Source organism: Antrostomus carolinensis, unplaced genomic scaffold, assembly GCF_000700745.2.
Source record: "Antrostomus carolinensis isolate BGI_N321 unplaced genomic scaffold, ASM70074v2 scaffold6402, whole genome shotgun sequence".
Lineage (NCBI taxonomy): Eukaryota > Metazoa > Chordata > Aves > Caprimulgiformes > Caprimulgidae > Antrostomus > Antrostomus carolinensis.
Genome location: NW_010298974.1, coordinates 9,616 through 27,938, shown reverse-complemented (window position 1 = coordinate 27,938; position 18,323 = coordinate 9,616). Strand labels below are relative to the sequence as shown.

The 18,323-nt window shown below is 50.3% G+C and overlaps 1 protein-coding gene across 1 annotated transcript; it reads left to right on the top strand.

Annotated features, from left to right (window-relative positions):
- Positions 1–1,706: 1,706 nt before the first annotated feature.
- SLX9 (SLX9 ribosome biogenesis factor) lies at positions 1,707–14,638 on the top strand. Its single transcript, XM_010162632.2, has 4 exons — positions 1,707–1,797; positions 7,096–7,249; positions 11,711–11,779; positions 14,509–14,638. Exons 1-4 carry the CDS (start codon positions 1,767–1,769, stop codon positions 14,636–14,638), a joined length of 384 nt encoding a protein of 127 aa, XP_010160934.2. The 5' UTR covers positions 1,707–1,766.
- The last annotated feature ends 3,685 nt before the right edge of the window (positions 14,639–18,323 follow it).

The following is an 18,323-nucleotide window of genomic DNA, read 5'->3' as shown; positions in this document are numbered from 1 at the left end:
GGGGAGGGGGGGAGAAATCTGAATTGATGTTATTACTAGAATTGGCCAGCTGGCTGAATTTGATTTTTTTTAATTTTCATTAACGAATCCCGCTGGGTGCTGTTTTCCCGATGAAGTAATGAGCGTGGTTTCAGACCAGGGGGCAAATCTCCCCAGCACCGCTGCAATCTGGGGCAGCCAGAAGGGCAGAGCCGAGGTGTCTCCTGCAGACGTTGTCAGGGCGCGATTTGTGTTTTGACCTCTCATGATTCATCCTTTTTTTTTTTTCCCTGAAACTGTGGTGATCGTGGGGTGATCAGCATCAGTCACATACAAACCCTTCAAGACATCCTGGAGCTTTGTGAATCAGTGATGACTTCTAGATGTGGGTTTATTTCTCCCTTCTTGTGTCCGTTGACTGCAGGAACGTATTTATCTGGGACACGAGGCAGCGAAACACTTTTCATAAGGGCAGTTAGTGACAAAACAAGGGGAAATGGGTTTAAACTGAAAGAGGGGAGGTTTAGATGAGATATTAGGAAGAAGTTCTTCACTGTGAGGGTGGTCAGACACTGGAACAGGTTGCCCAAGGAAGCTGTGGCTGCTCCTCCCTGGAAGTGTTGAAGGCCAGGTTGGATGAGGCTTTGAGCAACCTGGTCTAGTGGAAGGTGTCCCTGCTGCTGGCAGGGGGGTTGGCACTGGATGAGCTTTAAGGTCCCTTCCAACCCAAAGCAGTCTATGATTCTATGAAAGCTACAGCTTCATTCTCCCTGTCCTCTAGAAACTCAAAGCATGGTGGTTGTTGTTGGCTTTATGGAAAAGCCTCCCAGCAGGCTTGTTCTGATCTTAAGGCATTGAAATGACTAAATTATGATCTTGCCTTTGTTTAAATCATCCAGAAAGATGCGCAGCTTCGGAGAAGTGGTCCTTAGTGAATTGTTTTTAGAGTTGAACTGAATTCCTTTCTCCTCTTTCTTCTGGGGACAAAAAGGGTATTTTTTCTTTTCCAGGCTTAAGAATAACCTAAGCATGATCTTTGGGGAGCTTGTTCCTCCACTGGCATTTCCTGTAGCAATATTCCTAGCGGAGAAAATTTGACTAAAGTCAATTTTGTTTTAAACACTGGAGATAAGATAAAATTTTATAACATCAACAGTAAAAATATTTGTGATGTTATTTTACTTGGTATTGGATATCAGTGATCACCAGCTGGTTTCCAAATACTGAATTTGGTCTGTAGTAGGTACTGGCCTTTTTTACAAGCTGTTGGTAATCAGCTGCTCCTTAGGGCTGCCACGGATCTGGGTATTTCAGACCCTTTTCAGTCCTTCCCTTGCCTGTCATGTGCTTCAAACTTGCTTTTTTGCTCCCAATTCTGGAACCTGTAGGTTCTCCCATCACTTGAAGCTAGTCTTCAAGAGAAAATGCCACCTCCCAGGCCAGGTTCATGCAGGACATGGGGCGAGGGTCTTTTAAAAAGCTTTCTGCAAAAAAGCTACCTGGCCTGAGAAGATGGGGCCTGTGGTGCTGGTGGTCCGACCTGCTTGCCTGTTTCTTATTTCTTAACCAACAGTGAGCCAGGTTGGATTTGTTGGGCTAAAAGTTGTGGTGCGGTGTTGCCCCTGGTCTGCCAGCAAGTACATTGAGGCTTGAACAAAATATTATGGACTCTGCTATCTTTGGGAAGTGTCCAGTACTGAATCTGTGTCCAGGAGCAAGGCTCCATCTCACGTCTCTCTTCTCTTCTAGGTTTAGAAGAAAAAACAGTTCTTTCCAAAAAAGAAAAAATGAAGCTGAGGAAAGAAAGATGGCTCCAGAGTAAGTACTCCCCTGAAGCACGGCGATGCCCTGGGCATCACAGAGCATGGGTCTCTCTACGTGGGGTGTGGGTGGCAGTGTTGGGTAGTGCCAGGGAAGGCTGAATGCTTCTCAGGAACCTTCACATCTGCTCCCCAGCACATGGGGCTAAAGTCCCAGGTATTGGTTCTCAGTGTTTAGCATCGGGATTGAGTCATTGCCCCAAACCTACTTTTGATCTTCCTCTACATATAATATAAGTGCCTACATAAAGGTTTATTTATCCAGATAGGACACTGTGCTCATGTAGGTTTAGCATTTTCCTCTGTCTTTTAAAGCTGAGCCCCACGCAGCCACCAGCTAATCCCAAGCCTCTGTGGTGAAAGTCTGCAGTGGCCCCTCCTGCCCTGCAGTGAGGGAGGTCTCTGGACGCTGCTGGTTGGATTACTGCTCTTTCCCATGTGCCACAGGTCAGTGAACCCGCTTACCAGACAGTCTGGCCTTTCTCGAGGCTGTGAAATATGAGCTAAACAAAACCAGCCCATGGCAGAAATGCTTCTGTTTCCTGTGGGAAGCGGCTGTATTTTTGCTTTGAGTATCTCAGCCTCAGTAAGAGATGATGCTGTGCTACCAGGGTGTAGCAGAGAAAATTCCTCCTGCCACCTGGAGCTGTTCTTTGGACAGGCTTTTCCCTTAACACCTTCCTGCCAACGGAGTTGCTGACAGACTGTGTTTGGGGCTGAGGATGTGGCTTTCTGCCACACCATATGCTCTTTGCTCCTGAGCTCTGAGCTCACAGGTCCATCAACCTGTGAATTCACCAGTCACGGTGAAGGTGTCTCTGGCTCCTCTTACATAAAAAGCTGATAATTTAACACTGTTGAGTGTGAAGGAAACCTCCCCATCACCAACCAACAACTTCCAAGTGCCTTTGATGTCTGCAACCCTCAGTGTCTCTCTCGGGCACAAAGCATAGATGGCTGTGCTAGTCCTAACGTCCATCCTGCAACTTCAGTGCTCCTAAAGGTCCCTCCTTGTCTGGCACTTGTGGGAACAGAGTGGGGGACTGGTGGAGCACAGCTGAGCTTTCCCTCCCCTGAAACCAGAACTGGTCCCAGGTGCCATGGAGGAAGGTGTATCTTCAGCAGCATTTAATGAAAGAATCCACAGTAAAAGGGGTACGTGTCTTCTGCAAGGAACAAAGGGCATGCTCCTGCAGTTAGGTGACAGCACTGCTCCCGCAGTCAAGGTCAATCACTTTGGAAAAGCCCAGGAGCAGGATCCCTACACTCTCTTGATACTGCCCTCCTGCACACACACATATATGTAAAAATATAAAAACAAACACATGCCTTTGTAGTATCATAGAATGTATTAGGTTAGAAGGGACCCTCAAAGCTCATCTAGTCCAACCCCCCTGCAGTGAACAGGGACATCTTCACCAGAGCAGGTTGCTCAGAGCACCGTCTAACCTGCCCTTGAATATCTCCAGGGCTGGGGCCTCCACCACCTCTCTGGGCAACCTGTTCCAATGATCTATCACCCTCATCTTGAAGAACTTTTTCCTCATATCCAACCTAAATCTCCCCTTTTCTACTTTCAAACCGTTATCCCTCGTCCTGTTGCTACATGCCATCAGTCTTTCTCAAGGTTTCACATATGGTTTTTTTGGCCCTGCTGTGGCCTCTTTCCTCCTGTCTTGGCTCTGGAATTGCTAAGCTTGGGAAATACAAATGAAATGCAGAGGCTTTGCTTTGGGGAGAAATATAGAAATATAGAAAACTCCAGGTCACATGAGCTCTGTCTTAGAAGATCCTAGGTATTAGAAATGCTTTACAGATACAGAAGTACCTAAATTGCCATCTCTCTTGACTCCTCCATTAAACTTGTGGCCAGTTGGCAAATGCTTTGCTAAGGGTAGCAAGTGCCTGGGGATTTGAATCATAGAATCGTTTGGTTGGAAAAGACCTTTCAGATCATCAAGTCCAACCGTACCTGTCCACTACTAAACCAGATCTCTGAGCACCTCATCTACCTGGCTTTTAAATCCCACCAGGGAAGGTGACTCCACCACCTCCCTGCAGTCAGCAATTGCTAGTACCAGGTGAGCAGCTTGCTATCGAGAAATGGAATAGCTGGAAAGAGCCTATAGAAACCTCAATGGAGAACTGATTTTATTATTATTAGCTGATGGACCAAAATGAACTGGTATTTCCAGAGATAGCAATTTTTAAATGAAACTTGGCATTCTAACATCGTGACCTTTAAGAGCTGTAGTCAACTGAAACGCATTGATTTTCATCTGATGCCAATTCTTTGTGGGTTTTGCAGTCTTTATCTGCTCCCCTCACCCCCAAAAGAGAACCCAACTTGGACTGCTGAAGTTGTTATCGTTACATCTCTGTTTTCCTAAATCTTCCCAAGAGTTTGTTGTTTCTTCTGGTCCCAGGGCTCCTTTTGTGACACTGGATGCCAAGACCCTGGGAAATAAAGTTCAGCCCAGTAGTGCAAATGCGAAACTTGGGAGATTTCTTCCATTCCAATAAATCATTTCAGGAGAGACTAGAGAAGGAAAAAAAATTATGCAATGCTTCAGACATTAGAAGTATGCACATTTAAAAATATATATATCGCATGGCTCCTCAGACGAACAAGACTTCATAGGAAAAGAATTTGGGATGTTTGCGCAGAATCAGGTGTCTGAAAATTTTGAGCACATACTGTTTATGAAAGCACTGAAGTAGTCAGCTACATAAAGCCAGACCAAAAAAAGAAGTGATGCAGAACAGAGAGCTGTGTTCTTGGCAGGGGTTGCTGTGAGGAGAAGCATTTACAATCCAGATTTGTCACAAACATCCATGTACAGCAGAATTGCAGTTCATGAAAAACTGTTGCTCTTTGACTCAGTTGAGTTGGGGAGCGAACAAGACAAAGGTATTAAAGGAGCCAGCAGCTGAACTGGAGTTGAACTGGAGTTCTGGAGTCGAACTGGAGGTGAACTGGAGTTCTGCTTTCCTGAATATGGGCAGCAGGGTTAGACCCAGGATTGCAGGTGGCATCTTGCCTGGGGTCTGTTGAACAGGACTGTCTGCTTTCACGTTCCCACCAAAAATCCTTGTGCTGATTTAGTCCTGCTTCTGTGGCCATGCTGCATGGGAAGCCGTTGGCCTCCCTGTGTCACCAGCTTGGCCCCACAGCTGCTGGCACTGTGCTCCATCATGTCTAGACACGGAGTTTCTAGCTCAACGCTGAGTCTGGTCCCTGCAAGACACATATTGTTCAAGGCAATGAGCAGAAGCCTGCTCTTCCACCGCGGCCTCCGCCGGGTGCCCATGGAGGAGGTGGAGTCCTCCACCATGTACCCCACAGCCCTGGTACCCCTCACGGTGTCATAGAATCATAGAATCATTTGCTTGGAAAAGCCCTTTGAGATCATCAAGTCCAACTGTACCTGTCCACTGCTAAACCAGATCTCTGAGCACCTCATCTACCCATCTTTTAAATCCCTTCAGGGATGAGGACTCCACCACTGCCCTGGGCAGCCTGTTCCAGTACCTGAGAACCCTTTCAGTGAAGAAATTTTTCCTGGCATCCAGTCTGAGCCTCCCTTAAAGAGGTCAAGGCAGTGCAGCAGGATTCCAGGCCTGGTGATCACCTGGCAGAAGGAAACGGAGCTCCTGGATCCTGTTGAGCTCTAGCTGTTTCTGGTGGCATTGTCAAGGGACTTCTGGGACAGATTGGGGCATCTTGGAGCTCAACTGGAGTCTTGTAGCAGTGCTGGGCTTTTGTGGGCTGTCCTGGAGGAGAATGTGTTCTGCTGGGGCTTGTCCTGAGGGCTGCTGGCTCTGTAAAGCTTGGGCAACTGAGGGACCTGTTTCTACACCAGGGATCCTTGAGGACTGAGGCAGAAGCCTGTGGCTTTCAATGCCCATCTCCCATGGCTGAGAAGAGAGACTGCTGTAACGCTTGTAGAGCCTGAGGTGCCCACAGCCTTGCTCAGAGCTGCTGCAGGAAGGCTGGTGAACATGGTCTGGAGGAAAAGCCAGCTGCCTCCATGCCTTCCAGTCAGTGCAGTGCTTTCCTAAAGGCCCAGTTTATCCAGCGTCTGACTGCTCGAGCTCCACCATGAGTCATGAAGGTGAGACCTTGACTTGCTCCAAACGAAGTAAACAACTGAAACCAAGTCCCATCTTTTTCGCCTGTGCTAGGAGACCGTTGTGTTGTCCCAACAGCAAAGCAGAGACGGGGCTGTGACTATTTAATGCCACATGTGGAGCTGGCTGCATTTGGTTTGTCTCTTCCCCTCTTGTTTCTCTCTCCCAACTCCATGCAAGGTCAGCGTGGCTTCTCCTACCTCAGGACTCTTGTGCCCTGTTGCTGTGAGCAGTGAAGAGTCTCATGCCCCACGGTGCGAGGGATGGAAACAGTTCAGAAAAATCAGCCTGCGGAGTTCAGCAGAGATGTGTAGAGCTTATGAGCAACCACAGCAAGGGAGGGAACGACCCAGCTGATACATCTTCAGTCTTCTGTGATTCTGTTAGCTGGCTGAACATGAGCCAGGAGAGTGCCCAGGTGGCCATGAGAGGGTGGCCTGGATCAGCACCAGTGTGGCCAGTAGGACCAGGGTAGTTCTCTTCCCCCTGCACTGGGCACTGGTGAGGCCGCAGCTGGAGTGCTGGGTTCAGTGTTGGGTCCCTGAGTCCAAGAAGGACATGGAGGTGCTGGAGCGTGTCCAGAGAAGGGAACGGAGCTGGGGAAGGGTCTGGAGCACAAGTGTGCTGAGTTCCCTTGTGGCTGAGGGAACTGGGGGTGTTGAGCCTGGAGAAAAGGAGGCTGAGGGGAGACCTTGTGGCTCTGTGCAAGTCCCTTGGAGGAGGGGGGAGAGAGGTGGGGGTGGGGCTGTTCAACCAAGGAGCAAGGGACAGGACAAGAGGAAATGGGCTCCAGTTGTGGCCAGGGCAGTTGAGATGGGATGTGAGGAAGAATTTCTTTGCTGCAAGGGTTCTGAGGCATTGGAAGGGGTTGCCCAGGGCAGTGGTGGAGTCCCCATCCCTGGAGGGATTGAAGAGTCGTGTAGACACAGTGCTGAGGGACATGGGTTAGTCAGGGACTTGTCAGTGTTGGGTTAACAGTTGGACTCCATGTTCTTGAAGGGCTTTTCCAATCCAGGCAGTTCTGGGATTCTGTCTTTCCCTGGTTTAAATCACCTCAGACCTGTTGTTCCTGTAGATGGTGAAGCAGCCTATGGATTTCTTAGCTCAAGGGTTATCTCTTGCAAACACTTTCCCTTCCTCCACTAATGTCTTGTTTCTGGTTCAGAGATAGAAAGCGTGAAGCTGGCCAAGCAGAAGCAAAAAGCTGAAGCAAAGCGGAAGGCAACACCTGTGGTGGGAGACATGCAGCCGTTGATGGACGCCCTACCTGAGCTCTGTGACCTGTCCACAGGTGGCAGGGGCAGGAAGCCACCCAGGAGGTATGTGCCACTTTAGGGATGGGCTGTGTATTTCCCTTCTTCCTGCAAGATGAAGTGCCCTTCAGCTCAGCATTGCCCTTAGCTACAGGTAATGCAAGCTCGGTGCCAATGGTCAGGAGGACAGGGCCTCATTCTCAACTCCATTCCACCCCTGTCCATGCTTCAGACACCACAAGGAAAAAGCTGAAGTGGGAAAAAAGCTGAATCCACAGCCAAGAAGGGAACTGTATTGTTCAGTTGAGGCTTAACATGAGATAGGCTGGGAGCAACCAGATGTCCTAGGAGTTGTAGGAGCGACACAGGGTCTTATCCCTCTGGCCATCTGCTGCGGGCTCCTTCAAGGCAGAACACCGGCCAAAATGGTCCTTCCAGGTACTGCAAACACTTTTCTCTTCTGTAGGACACTTTGTGGCAGAGGATGTGTGGCACATGTGGAACTGTTCAGTGGTCTTGCATGAACCTCTAGCCTGACATCTTCAGAGTAGCGCTCTCCAGACCCAGATCTCCTCTGGGAGCGTGGCAGCCCTTTCCTTCTGGAAGCCTGAGCTCATCCTCTGGCTCTGTTTCCGCTTCAGCTGCTGGACACTCTGGTGTCTAAAAAGCCCAGTGGGGCTGTGGCACGGCAGGGTTGAGAAGCCCAGCCCTGGCTGAGAATTTGAGATTGCCCAGCACCTTCTGTAGTTGGCACAGTGCAGGTGGGAGCTTGGCATTGACCAGAGTCCCACCAATGGCCTGTGACATGCCACCCAAAAAGCAGTCCCTCTTGGCACTGGCATGGAGGAGCCACACGGCGCTTCCTCCCCTTGCTGGCTTGTGGCTTCCTGGACTGCGTGGAGATGTGTGTGCAGAAGTGTTTGAAATAATCAGAGGAGGCTTTTATAGGATTTGGATCATTCCATAAATGAAGGGTAATACTCTGGTGATTTGTCAGCATTATTAATAAAAGATTAGATTCTCCAGGAATTTGATCTCCTGCTGGGTCTGAGAGCATTACAGTGAGGGCTTTATTCTGGTTTATAATGAATGGAGGCAATGAAGTGTAATGAAACACGGGCCAAGTGAGCAGGCAGCGGTGCTGGTGGTTTGGTGGGGGAAATTCAGGCAGCAGCCTTTCGAACCTGCCAGATCAGTGGGGCAGAGCTGTTGAGTGGACCTGAAAAGCCTTCAGAAGCACCGAGCTGTTTCACATAGTGGGGTGGCTGAAGGCAAAAGTGGGTTTGCTCCACACCCTGGCTGCAGAGGAAGCTCTCCCAAGAGGAACAGCCTCTGGGGCATGTGGTCTCCCACAGCCCAGGATGTAGGGGATGTTCTCCATCCAGGAAGGCTTTCCTTTGAGCAGCATCACCCACTGCAGAGCTGCTCATCTTTGAAAGGACTGCCATGGAGACTTGGTGACACACAGGGATTTGGCAAGCCCCTGCTCTGATGACCATGGGTTGCCATCCAACTTGAGAAGGGGTTTCTCTGTGCTTCTGTGAGCGATCCTGGCAAACTGGGACAAGAAGTTGTTCCTGTGCTGAGCAGTTAACGGACATAGAATCATAGAATCACAGAATGTTGTGAGTTGGCCCCCCAAGGATCATGGTGTCCAACTCCTGTCCCTGCACAGGACAATCCCAACATTCACACCATGTCCCTGAGGGCCTTGGCCAAATGCTGCTGCAATCTTGTCAGGCTTGGTGCCATCAGCACCTCCCTGGGGAGCCTGTGCCAGTGCTCCACCACCCTCTGGGTGCCTCAAGAACCTTTTCCTCATGGCCAACCTCACCCTCCCCTGCCACATCTTCCTGCCATGTCCTCTGCTCCTGGCATTCGTTGGTGGCCAGAGAGAAGAGATCAGCGCCTGCCCCTCCTCTGCCCCTTGGGAGGAAGTTCTAGACCCCCAGGAGATCTCCTCTCAGTCTCCTCTTCTCCAGGCTCAATAAACCAAGTGACTTCAGCCTCTCCTCACACCCTTCCCCTCTAAACCCTTCCCCAATGTTGTGTCCCTCCTCTGGACACTCTCCAGCAGCTTTAGATCCTTTTTCTCCTGTGCAGAGATGCTTCCTGCTCTTTCTGTGTCTTGCAGTACCGGTGGCCACAGCAGCGTGACAGGAGCTGCTGGACGCCCTGTAGCTGTTTGTCTGCTCTTGCTGATTGCTGCTCCTCGTGAGCTCTCAGGCCTGTTGTGTAATGCCAGCGGTGCTGGTGTGACCTCAAGAGGGACCAAAGGGGACAGGAGCAGCATGTGGGCATTGATCTGCCTGGCTGCTGTTTGCTGCCTGGGCTCTGTGCTGCAGAGGTTGGCTGACATACGTTCATGGGTTTGTCTTGGTTGGCCAGGAGCTTTGATGCTGGGGAACACTGTCCTGGGCTGAGGTGTGAATCAGATGTGAGTGGGGCAGTGGTGAGAGCAGCCTTCAGCACCTTGGGTCCACCAGGATCCCACTTGAGGGAAAATAAAATGGGCCAGGATGGGGAGAGGGAGGGATGAGGAAAAGGAGCAGGAGCTGATCGAGTAGAGAGGGATGATGAAAGTGAGTGGCATGAAGGAATATGGGGCATGGGAGGAGGAGGAAAGGAAGAAGGGGGAAAAATTCAGAATTAAAAGGATGGAGGGTAGCAGGAGGGAAATAGGAAGGGGAGGTCAGTGTAACACTGCCAACAAGAGAGCAGATCCTGCTGTCCTGAGGGTGGGGGACTGTCATGTTTCCTAACCTTGAGAAAGCTGAAGGGCTCTGGATCAGTTCAGGTGGGGGAGGCCCTGGCCCCCAGCACCCACCAGTAAGGGAAGATTCCTCCTTGAGCCCTGTCCCAGCAGAGGGGTCGGAGGCAGACCGTCATCCCACCTTGGGCTGGGGCTCAGCCCCCGGGCGACTCGGAGGGGAGCTGCTCTGTGGAAGCAGACCCTCTTCCCCACTTGCTTCTCCTGTTTGTCTCTGTATCCATGTCATCCTGAAGAATGGAAGTTTCTTCTCCTTCCCTCCATGTCCAGTTCTACCAGCAGTTCTTCCCTTGTGCACTTCCAAGTCTCAAAAGCCCTCGCTGCCCTTCCCTGCGTGTCCCTTGCTAGGGCTCAGCACTTGGCTTTGCGGTAAATCTCTGCTGGTGCTGCTCGGCGTTGGGCACCACATGCTTCCAGCATCCTGTGCAGGACAGGATTACACCTCTGCTCTCCTTGGACTTTGCACAGGAGTAAGAAATGGGTGCAGAGAGTGGAGGTCTCTGCTTGCTGCTGTGCCTCAGCTGCACAGAGAATCATAGAATGGTTTGGGTTGGAAGGGACCTGAAAACTCATCCAGTCCCAACCCCCCTGCCAGCAGCAGGGACACCTTCCACTAGACCAGGTTGCTCAAAGCCTCAACAACCCCTCCCAGGGGAGCCCAGCCACAACTTCCTTGGGCAACCTGTTCCAGTGTCTGACCACCCCAGACCATAGTGCACTGTCCTGTGTTTCTGCAGGTCCATCGTCTCGTAACTTCATGGGGTTCTTAGAATCTGTGTGTGGTGGCCAAAGCTGAAGCTCTGTTCTTGGGCTTTTATTCTCACTAACCCGCAGCTGACTTAAACTGGCAAACCTTTGGTGAGCATATGTGTTCACAGGGAGAAAGGAATTCTCCCATTCTCCATTCTTTATCTGAAATTATAAGTGACATCTTACAGCCTCAGTGACGTGAATGTTAATTATTTTAATGTGTGTGTGTGTGTGTGTGTGTAATATATATATGTATGGACAGTGAATTAGGGTTATGGAGGCAAATTGAATAGTTCTGGTACTTCCTTACTTTTGAGAACTTAATTTGGCAATCTTACAGGTTTTTTTTAATAAGTATATTTTAAGTGTAATTCTTGCATTGTCAGAAAGCAAAAGATGAGTAGCGCTGTGGAATCTCCATCTCTGGAGATGTTCAAAACTTCCCTGGATGCTTTCCTGTGCAACCTGGTGTAGGGACCCTGCTTTGGCAGGGGGGTTGGACTGGATGATCTCCTGAGGTCCCTGCCAACCCCCACCAGTCTGTGATTCTGTGATGCGGGAGCTCAGCAGCCTTAGCAAAGAACATGAGATGTGCAGAGGTGACACGTGCCTGGTGGTCAGGGGAAGTTCAATGGGATCTTTTCTCTAAGCAAGGGTATCAGTGTGACCTGGAGGTTAGTGATTAGCAGAAAGTGACCTGGGCATGGACAGGTAATGACCAGTTCTAGGACCAAGTGATCCAATTTTTCTTCAGTGCATTTGCCTCCTGCCCATTCAGCCCTGCCTCCTAAGCTGTTGTCAGTCTGTGGTGGAAGCCGTTTGCATCTCCATTACTGTCTGGCTATGGAAACAATTGCCTTTCAGGACAATTTCCATCCAGGACAATTACCTATACTTTCTGGGAAGGCAGATGCAGAACTTCTGGACTCTTTCCATCTCCACAGCAATTGCTAAATTACTGCTCCTCTGTGACACTCACTCACTTGTTTTATTTCTTCTCTCCACAGCCATGGAAAAGCAAAGGCAGAACCAGCAGACTTCTGTCTGATGAAACAAGCTCAGAAACACCGGCTCTTGTAAGTACCCACTTATCAGTGTCCAGTCCCTGCTGAGCACTACAGAATGGTTGAGACTGGAAGGGACCTCTGGAGGTCAGCTGGTCCAACCCCTCTGCTCAGGCAGGGTCACCTAGAGCTGGTTGCCCAGGACCATGTCCACACAGCTGTTGAATATCTCCAGGGATGGAGATCACACACCCTTTTTTAGGCAGCCAGTTCCAGTGGTTCAGTCTTGCACACCTGAAGACCCTAGAAGAGGTGGCAGCTTTGATTTTGCCCTTTCCATAGTGCAGGATGTTTGTGGATGTCCTTCTCTCTCAGTCCCTGTCAGACTTGGTCAATTCTAAATGGATTCAGTCTGCTTCTGTCTCCTGTAAAATCTACGCGAAGGGAGCACAGGAAACTGCACTTGCTCCTTTAGGAGTTCACTTTCCTTGTCTCATTGAAAAGTGATGGCTTGGGTCTCCTGTGTGTGGTCTGTGGGGTTGCAGGACAAACCCACACCAACTGTCATCCTCCCAGCCACAGCTGTCATTTCTGGCTGTCCCCATTGATTATGTGTCCCTCTGCAGTGCGGACGATGTGGTTATCGACCAGGTGGTGCATCCCTTGCCTCAGCTTACTGAGCTGGAGCTGCAGCATCCAGCTGTGGCTCACTCTCTTAGGACACCAGACCCACATAGCTGATACCCTTCAGGAAAGCCTCCTGTGGTTGTGTAGGTGAGGAGCTCCTGGAGCTCTGCATAGCATCAGGAACTACAGCTGCTCTGTTGGAGCATCTCTGGGATGCTAACTTATGAGGACAGCTGTCCATTGCCATCTGCCAAGCCTTTTCTTGTAAAATGAAGCACTAAATGCTTTTGAGTAACTCCTGGACTTGGTCTGGCAACTCCTTATTCCTCTGTATAAACTGCTGGATATTTTATACTGCCACCAGCCATCAAGAGCTTCATTTCCCCTCAGCACAGCTCTCCTGGGGCTGGGCACTGTGATCTGGCAGCGTTAGGTTCCTGTGATCCCTGTTTCCAGGATTTCTGTCAGTTCTGAGACATTCAACTTCAAACAGTATGAGGAGAACAGTCAGTCCACAGATCCCAGCACCGCTCCCCAGCACACTCTGAATACCCATCTCTGTCTGGAACTGGCCTGTATCAGTGCTGGGATGCCTTTCTTCCTCAGTTCTGCCTTTTTGAATGAGTCTCTCCTTGGCTCCTTGCAGAAGCCCAAGGGTCATGGCCTTGAGTGTCACCAGTGAGTGTCTCGTTGTGCTGGAACTCATGGGTGAGGAACACTGCTTGAGGAGGGACTTGGATACAGATCTATATCTGAATGGGCAGGTCCACCACAGTCTTCTGTATCAGCAAACCACCTACCATAGTGGTCTGGGAAGTCTGTGCTTCTGGGGAGGGAAAAGGTTTGGAGGAAGGTCTTGAGGTTTATTTTCCAGGATGTTAGTTAGCACTGGAGGCTCCTTAGGGAGCCTCACCTTACTGCCCCAACTGCCACAACCCAAGCTTCAGCTCTTCCTCTGGCAGGGGCAGGGCTGGCATTGAAGGGAAGAGCCATACTAGGGAGGGAATCAGCTGGAAGCTGAAGAGCACTCTGCTGAGCCACAGCAGCTCCTGAGAATGTGGGGATGGAGATGTGTGTCTGGCAGTTTGTCTGAGAGAGATGGGAAGGTTGCAATGGATGTGGCTTATGTGAAAAAGCACTTCTTTTTTGACACTCCCCCTACTCTGTTTGGACATGGAGGTGCTGGAGTGTGTCCAGAGAAGGGCAACGGAGCTGGGGAAGGGTCTGGAGCACAAGTGTGCTGAGTTCCCTTGTGGCTGAGGGAACTGGGGGTGTTGAGCCTGGAGAAAAGGAGGCTGAGGGGAGACCTTGTGGCTCTGTCCAAGTCCCTTGGAGGAGGGTGGAGAGAGGTGGGGGTGGGTCTGTTCAACCAAGGACCAAGGGACAGGACAAGAGGAAATGGGCTCCAGTTGTGGCCAGGGCAGTTGAGATGGGATGTGAGGAAGAATTTCTTTGCTGCAAGGGTTCTGAGGCATTGGAAGGGGTTGCCCAGGGCGGTGGTGGAGTCCCCATCCCTGTTGATATTTAAAAGACAGGTAGATGAGGTGCTCAGAGATCTGGTTTAGCAGTGGACAGGTACGGTTGGACTCAGTGATCTTTTCCAAACAAACAATTCTATGATTCTGTTCTTCCCTGCTTCCTTTCTTTTTTAAGACCAGACCGTTGCCACAGCTCCCATTTGCACGCTGTGACCACGCACAGGTAATTCTGTCACGCTCCTTCCATGGTGTTTAACTGGTGTTGCACACAGGGTTACCAAGCCTCTACATTGAGCAATAAAGCAGATGAGCCCTGGAAAGCAGAATCTGCTTTTGTGCTGGTGCACTCTGGAGTACTTTTCATTCTTGGTGATTTACCAGATACCCACAGTCTCTTGTTCCTGATTTACTAGGGAAAAACTCTTAAAAAAAACCCCAAAGATGCTGGACACTAACGTGATTGTTTCAGTCTCTGTGACACGACATCAAGTCTCTGGCTCCCATGAAGCTGGCAGCAATTTGAGCTTTGCCCTTGGGTACATGAGGTTTAGTTCTTGCAGTTTCTTTCTGAGGTTTTATAGCCAGGATGTTTCTGTCTGTACAGAAACCCACTGCTTTATGAGTTCTGTTCTTATCTGCTCAGTTCCTTTTGCATGAGGCACTGGTAGCATTTGTGTGTTGTTTTTCTTTCCTCAGAGAGGAGGAAGTAGCTCGCTTTCATGAGGTCATCGCCAACCCCAGTTACAGAGCAAACCCCCTCATGGCCATCAATGAGCATCTCTCCAAGAGGCTGAGGCAGGAGGAAGAAGGTGGTTACTCCGTTTAGGGTGTCAACTGGGACCAAACCTGCACGCTGGAGCTGGTGCCAGGGCTCCATGCTGCAGAGGAGCACAGCGCTAACATGACCTCTCAGCCACTTCAGTCCTTTTTAGAGGAATAAACCCAACAGTCCTGGTTTCTGTCTGCAGGAATAATGCAGTCCTCTCCTGACAGCGGCGGCTGCTCCTTGGCAAGCAGCCTGCACAAAGCAGGGTGTTCTGCAAGATCTTTGCGTGGACATGAAGCTCCCTGCAAAGTGTCTCGACACCTTTTCTCTTCTTGTGAGCAGGCACAATTTCTTTAAATTGTGCCAGTGGCAACATATCTGGTTTGTGTCGTTTCCCTCCCCTTTCTGACAGCTCTGAAAAGAGATTCCCTGGTGCTCTGTTGAGATGGTTCAAGACCCCAAGCCCTGGAGCCCAGAAGGCTTTTGTAGATCTGTGTAAGGACTGACGCTGCTGTTGAGAGATATTGTTTTATGGGAGAAATTTAGCTTTGGAATAAACACACTTTCACACAGTACTGAGTTTGTCTGGCTCCTGTTTTGGTAAATACTAATTGAAATAGGAATTTATTCCCATCACTGAAAAAATGACTTAAGATAATGGGTTTTTTCCATGTGTACAGTGAAGCACTAGGCTGGTGCCACAGAAGCCATGGGAAATCACTGCAGATCACGCCTAACTCACAGACGTGTCCTCCTCCTTCCCTGGAAGCCTGTGCTTTCTGTGGGTGATACTGATCCCTTTTGGCTTGTGTCCTGTCCCTGCTTGGCCTACCCTGTAGGAAGCATCCCAAAATGTGTCCTGAGTGCAGGCTGTGAACTTCAGCCGGTCACTGATGTGTTTGGGTACCACTGGAGCAGAGAGGCACCTTTTTTTCTACCAAACCCCAACTTTCACAAAACTCCAGTGAATTTTTGTGTGGACAATTGAAGGCAGGGCTGTTCCCTATTTGAGATGATCCTGATTTGACACCCTAAAATGTCTTTTGCACCATACAAAAAGTGTTCTGATGCTTCTTAACCTTGGAAAAGCAGCCTGCCTGTGTCAGATCAACAGAGAGAAGCATCTGAAATCTTGAAGAAAGAAATGCACTCTGATGCCCAGAGCATGGATGCAGCAGCCAACTCTTACCCAAGTGTTTTTTAGGCCATGTTTGGATTTTGAGCTCTGAATGCCAGCCCCAGCTGTCACCATGCTTCCCCTGCTCATGTTATCCAGGCTGGGCAGTGCATCGGCCTCCTCAGACGTGGAGGCTGGGCTCTAACGGTACCTCCTGCACATGGCCTGCAGCTGCTCGTGCTGCTCATGGCTCCCAACAGCCCAAGATGTCACTAAGACTTGCACCAAGATCAGGTTTTTGGGGTGGTTTTCTCCATAAGCCCACTGTTTATCCCTTTACTGCATCTCATAGCCAGCTGTCTCCTGAGAAGGGTGCCATCCTTGTGCTTAAATAGAGGGAAGGCAAGAGGTGAAGAAGGTGAAGACATCTGGGTACAAAGGAGGATGAAGGTTGCTCAGGTTTCTTGCAGAGAGGGACCTGGGGGTTCTGGTCCATGGCCAGTTGGACATGAGCCAACAGTGTGTCCTGGCAGCCAAGAGGGACACCCGTGTCCTGGGGGCACCCAGCACTGCACTGCGAGCCGGGCCAGGGAGGGGATGGTCCCGCTCTGCTCTGCACTGGGGCGGCCTCACCTCCAGCACTGGGGGCAGTTCGGGCACCACAGGAGAAAAAGGATCTAAAGCTGCTGGAGAGTGTCCAGAGGAGGGACACAACATTGGGGAAGGGTTTAGAGGAGTTTAACTCAATGCCTTCCAACTCACCACATTCTGTGATTCTGTGCTCCTTTTGCTATTGAACAGGGCACTTGGGGGGAAGGAGGAATGTCTCTGGAGGGCAGGAGGGACAGAAGGCAGCTTGTGTGGCACGTTGGAGGACTTCAATTGCTTGTCTTCTGTTCTTTGCAGGAGCTTTGCAGCTTTCTTTTTGTCTTCTGTCTTTAAATAATACACGACAGACGAGAAGAGCCCTGGCCTCCATGTAGGGCTGGGTCGTGCGGCAGCCGAGCTGTGCTCTCGCTCTTCCCTTCGCAGCAGGGGTGACACGTTGCTCTCGGCACCATCACAAATCGGTGCAAGAGCTGGAGAGAAGCCACAGGCAAGTTTATAAAATGCCATCTTGGGTTGTGAGCTATGGGTGGGATCATGTCCCTCCCCTTGGAGATGCGTGCAGTGCATCACGACTGTGCTTTGCAGAGCTCCAGCAGGAGCAGTGATTTCATCTGACAAGCACCAATTTTTAGAATCACAGAATCCCAGACTGGTTTGGGTTGGAAGGGACCTTAAAGCTCATCCAGTTCCAACCCCCCTGCCATCAGCAGGGACACCTTCCACTAGACCAGGTTGCTCAAAGCATCATCCAACCTGGCCTTCAACACTTCCAGAGAGGAGCAGCCACAGCTTCTCTGGCCAACCTGGGTCAGTGCCTCACCACACTCTGGGTGAAAGATTTCCTTCAAATATCCAACCTAAATGTCCCCTCTCTTCATTTAAAATAAAACCATTCGCTCTTGTCCTTTCACTGTCTGGCCATGAAAAAGGCACTCTTCCTCCCGTTTAGAAGCTCCCTTCAAGTACTGGAAGGCCACAATGAGGTCTCCCTGGAGCTTTCTCTTCTCCAAGCCAAACCACTAGGAGCCAACAGAGCTGGACTGGTAGCTGGTTGCTCTCCATCTCCATGCACAGCATCACTGTGCAGGACATTCACAGCTTCTCCATACCTCAGTTGGGCCAGCGCTGTCACTTGGCGGTGTGTCTAGCTCTCAGCCCGCTGTTTGACAATGTTGGTCTCCTGAGTCTTTAGCAGCAGTTAAACATGGGATTGTTTGGAGCTGCAGTTCACAGCCCTGTGCTGCCGGCATCGCCTGCCCCCGCCAGCCTAACAGTTGAGCAAAGGACTTCAAATCTGCCAGGAAACAGGCGTCTGAGACACAGAGTCGCCTTCGCAGTTGGCATGTTTTCAGGATGATAAAAGCTTTCACGCCAATTTTTTTTTTATTATTATTTTTTTTAAGATAGCAGGGTGGGAAAAAATAGCTTCCAAGCTGTAAGGAGTAGTTGTGCCAGAGAGGAGGGTGGGGGCTTGACCCGGCAGCTCCAGGCTCAGCAAGAAATGAGTGAGCAGCAAATGCATGGCAAACTCAGAACGGAAAAAAAAATGGGCTACTTTTGCAGCTGTTTTCTTTCTTGTTGGTGATTTTGCCCTTGAAGACTGTTCACAGAACCAAATCTGGAAGCAGAAGCTTGGGTATGCTGTCCATCTGGTGGTACCAGCAGGTATACCTCCCCCAGAGGAGGCCACGAGGATGATGCGAGGGCTGGAGCAGCTCTGCTGTGAGGACAGGCTGAGAGAGTTGGGGCTGTTCAGCCTGGAGAAGAGAAGGCTCCGGGGAGACCTTCTAGTGGCCTCCCAGTACCTGAAGGGGATCCAGGAAGGCTGGGGAGGGACTTTGTCCAAGGGCAGGGAGTGACAGGACAAGGGTTGATGGCTTGAAAGTGGCAGAGGGGAGATGGAGCTGAGATGTGAGGAGGAAATTGTTTGGTGTGAGGGTGGTGAGACAGTGTCCCAGGTTGGCCAGAGAAGCTGTGGCTGCTCCTCCCTGGAAGTGTTCTCGGCCAGGCTGGATGAGG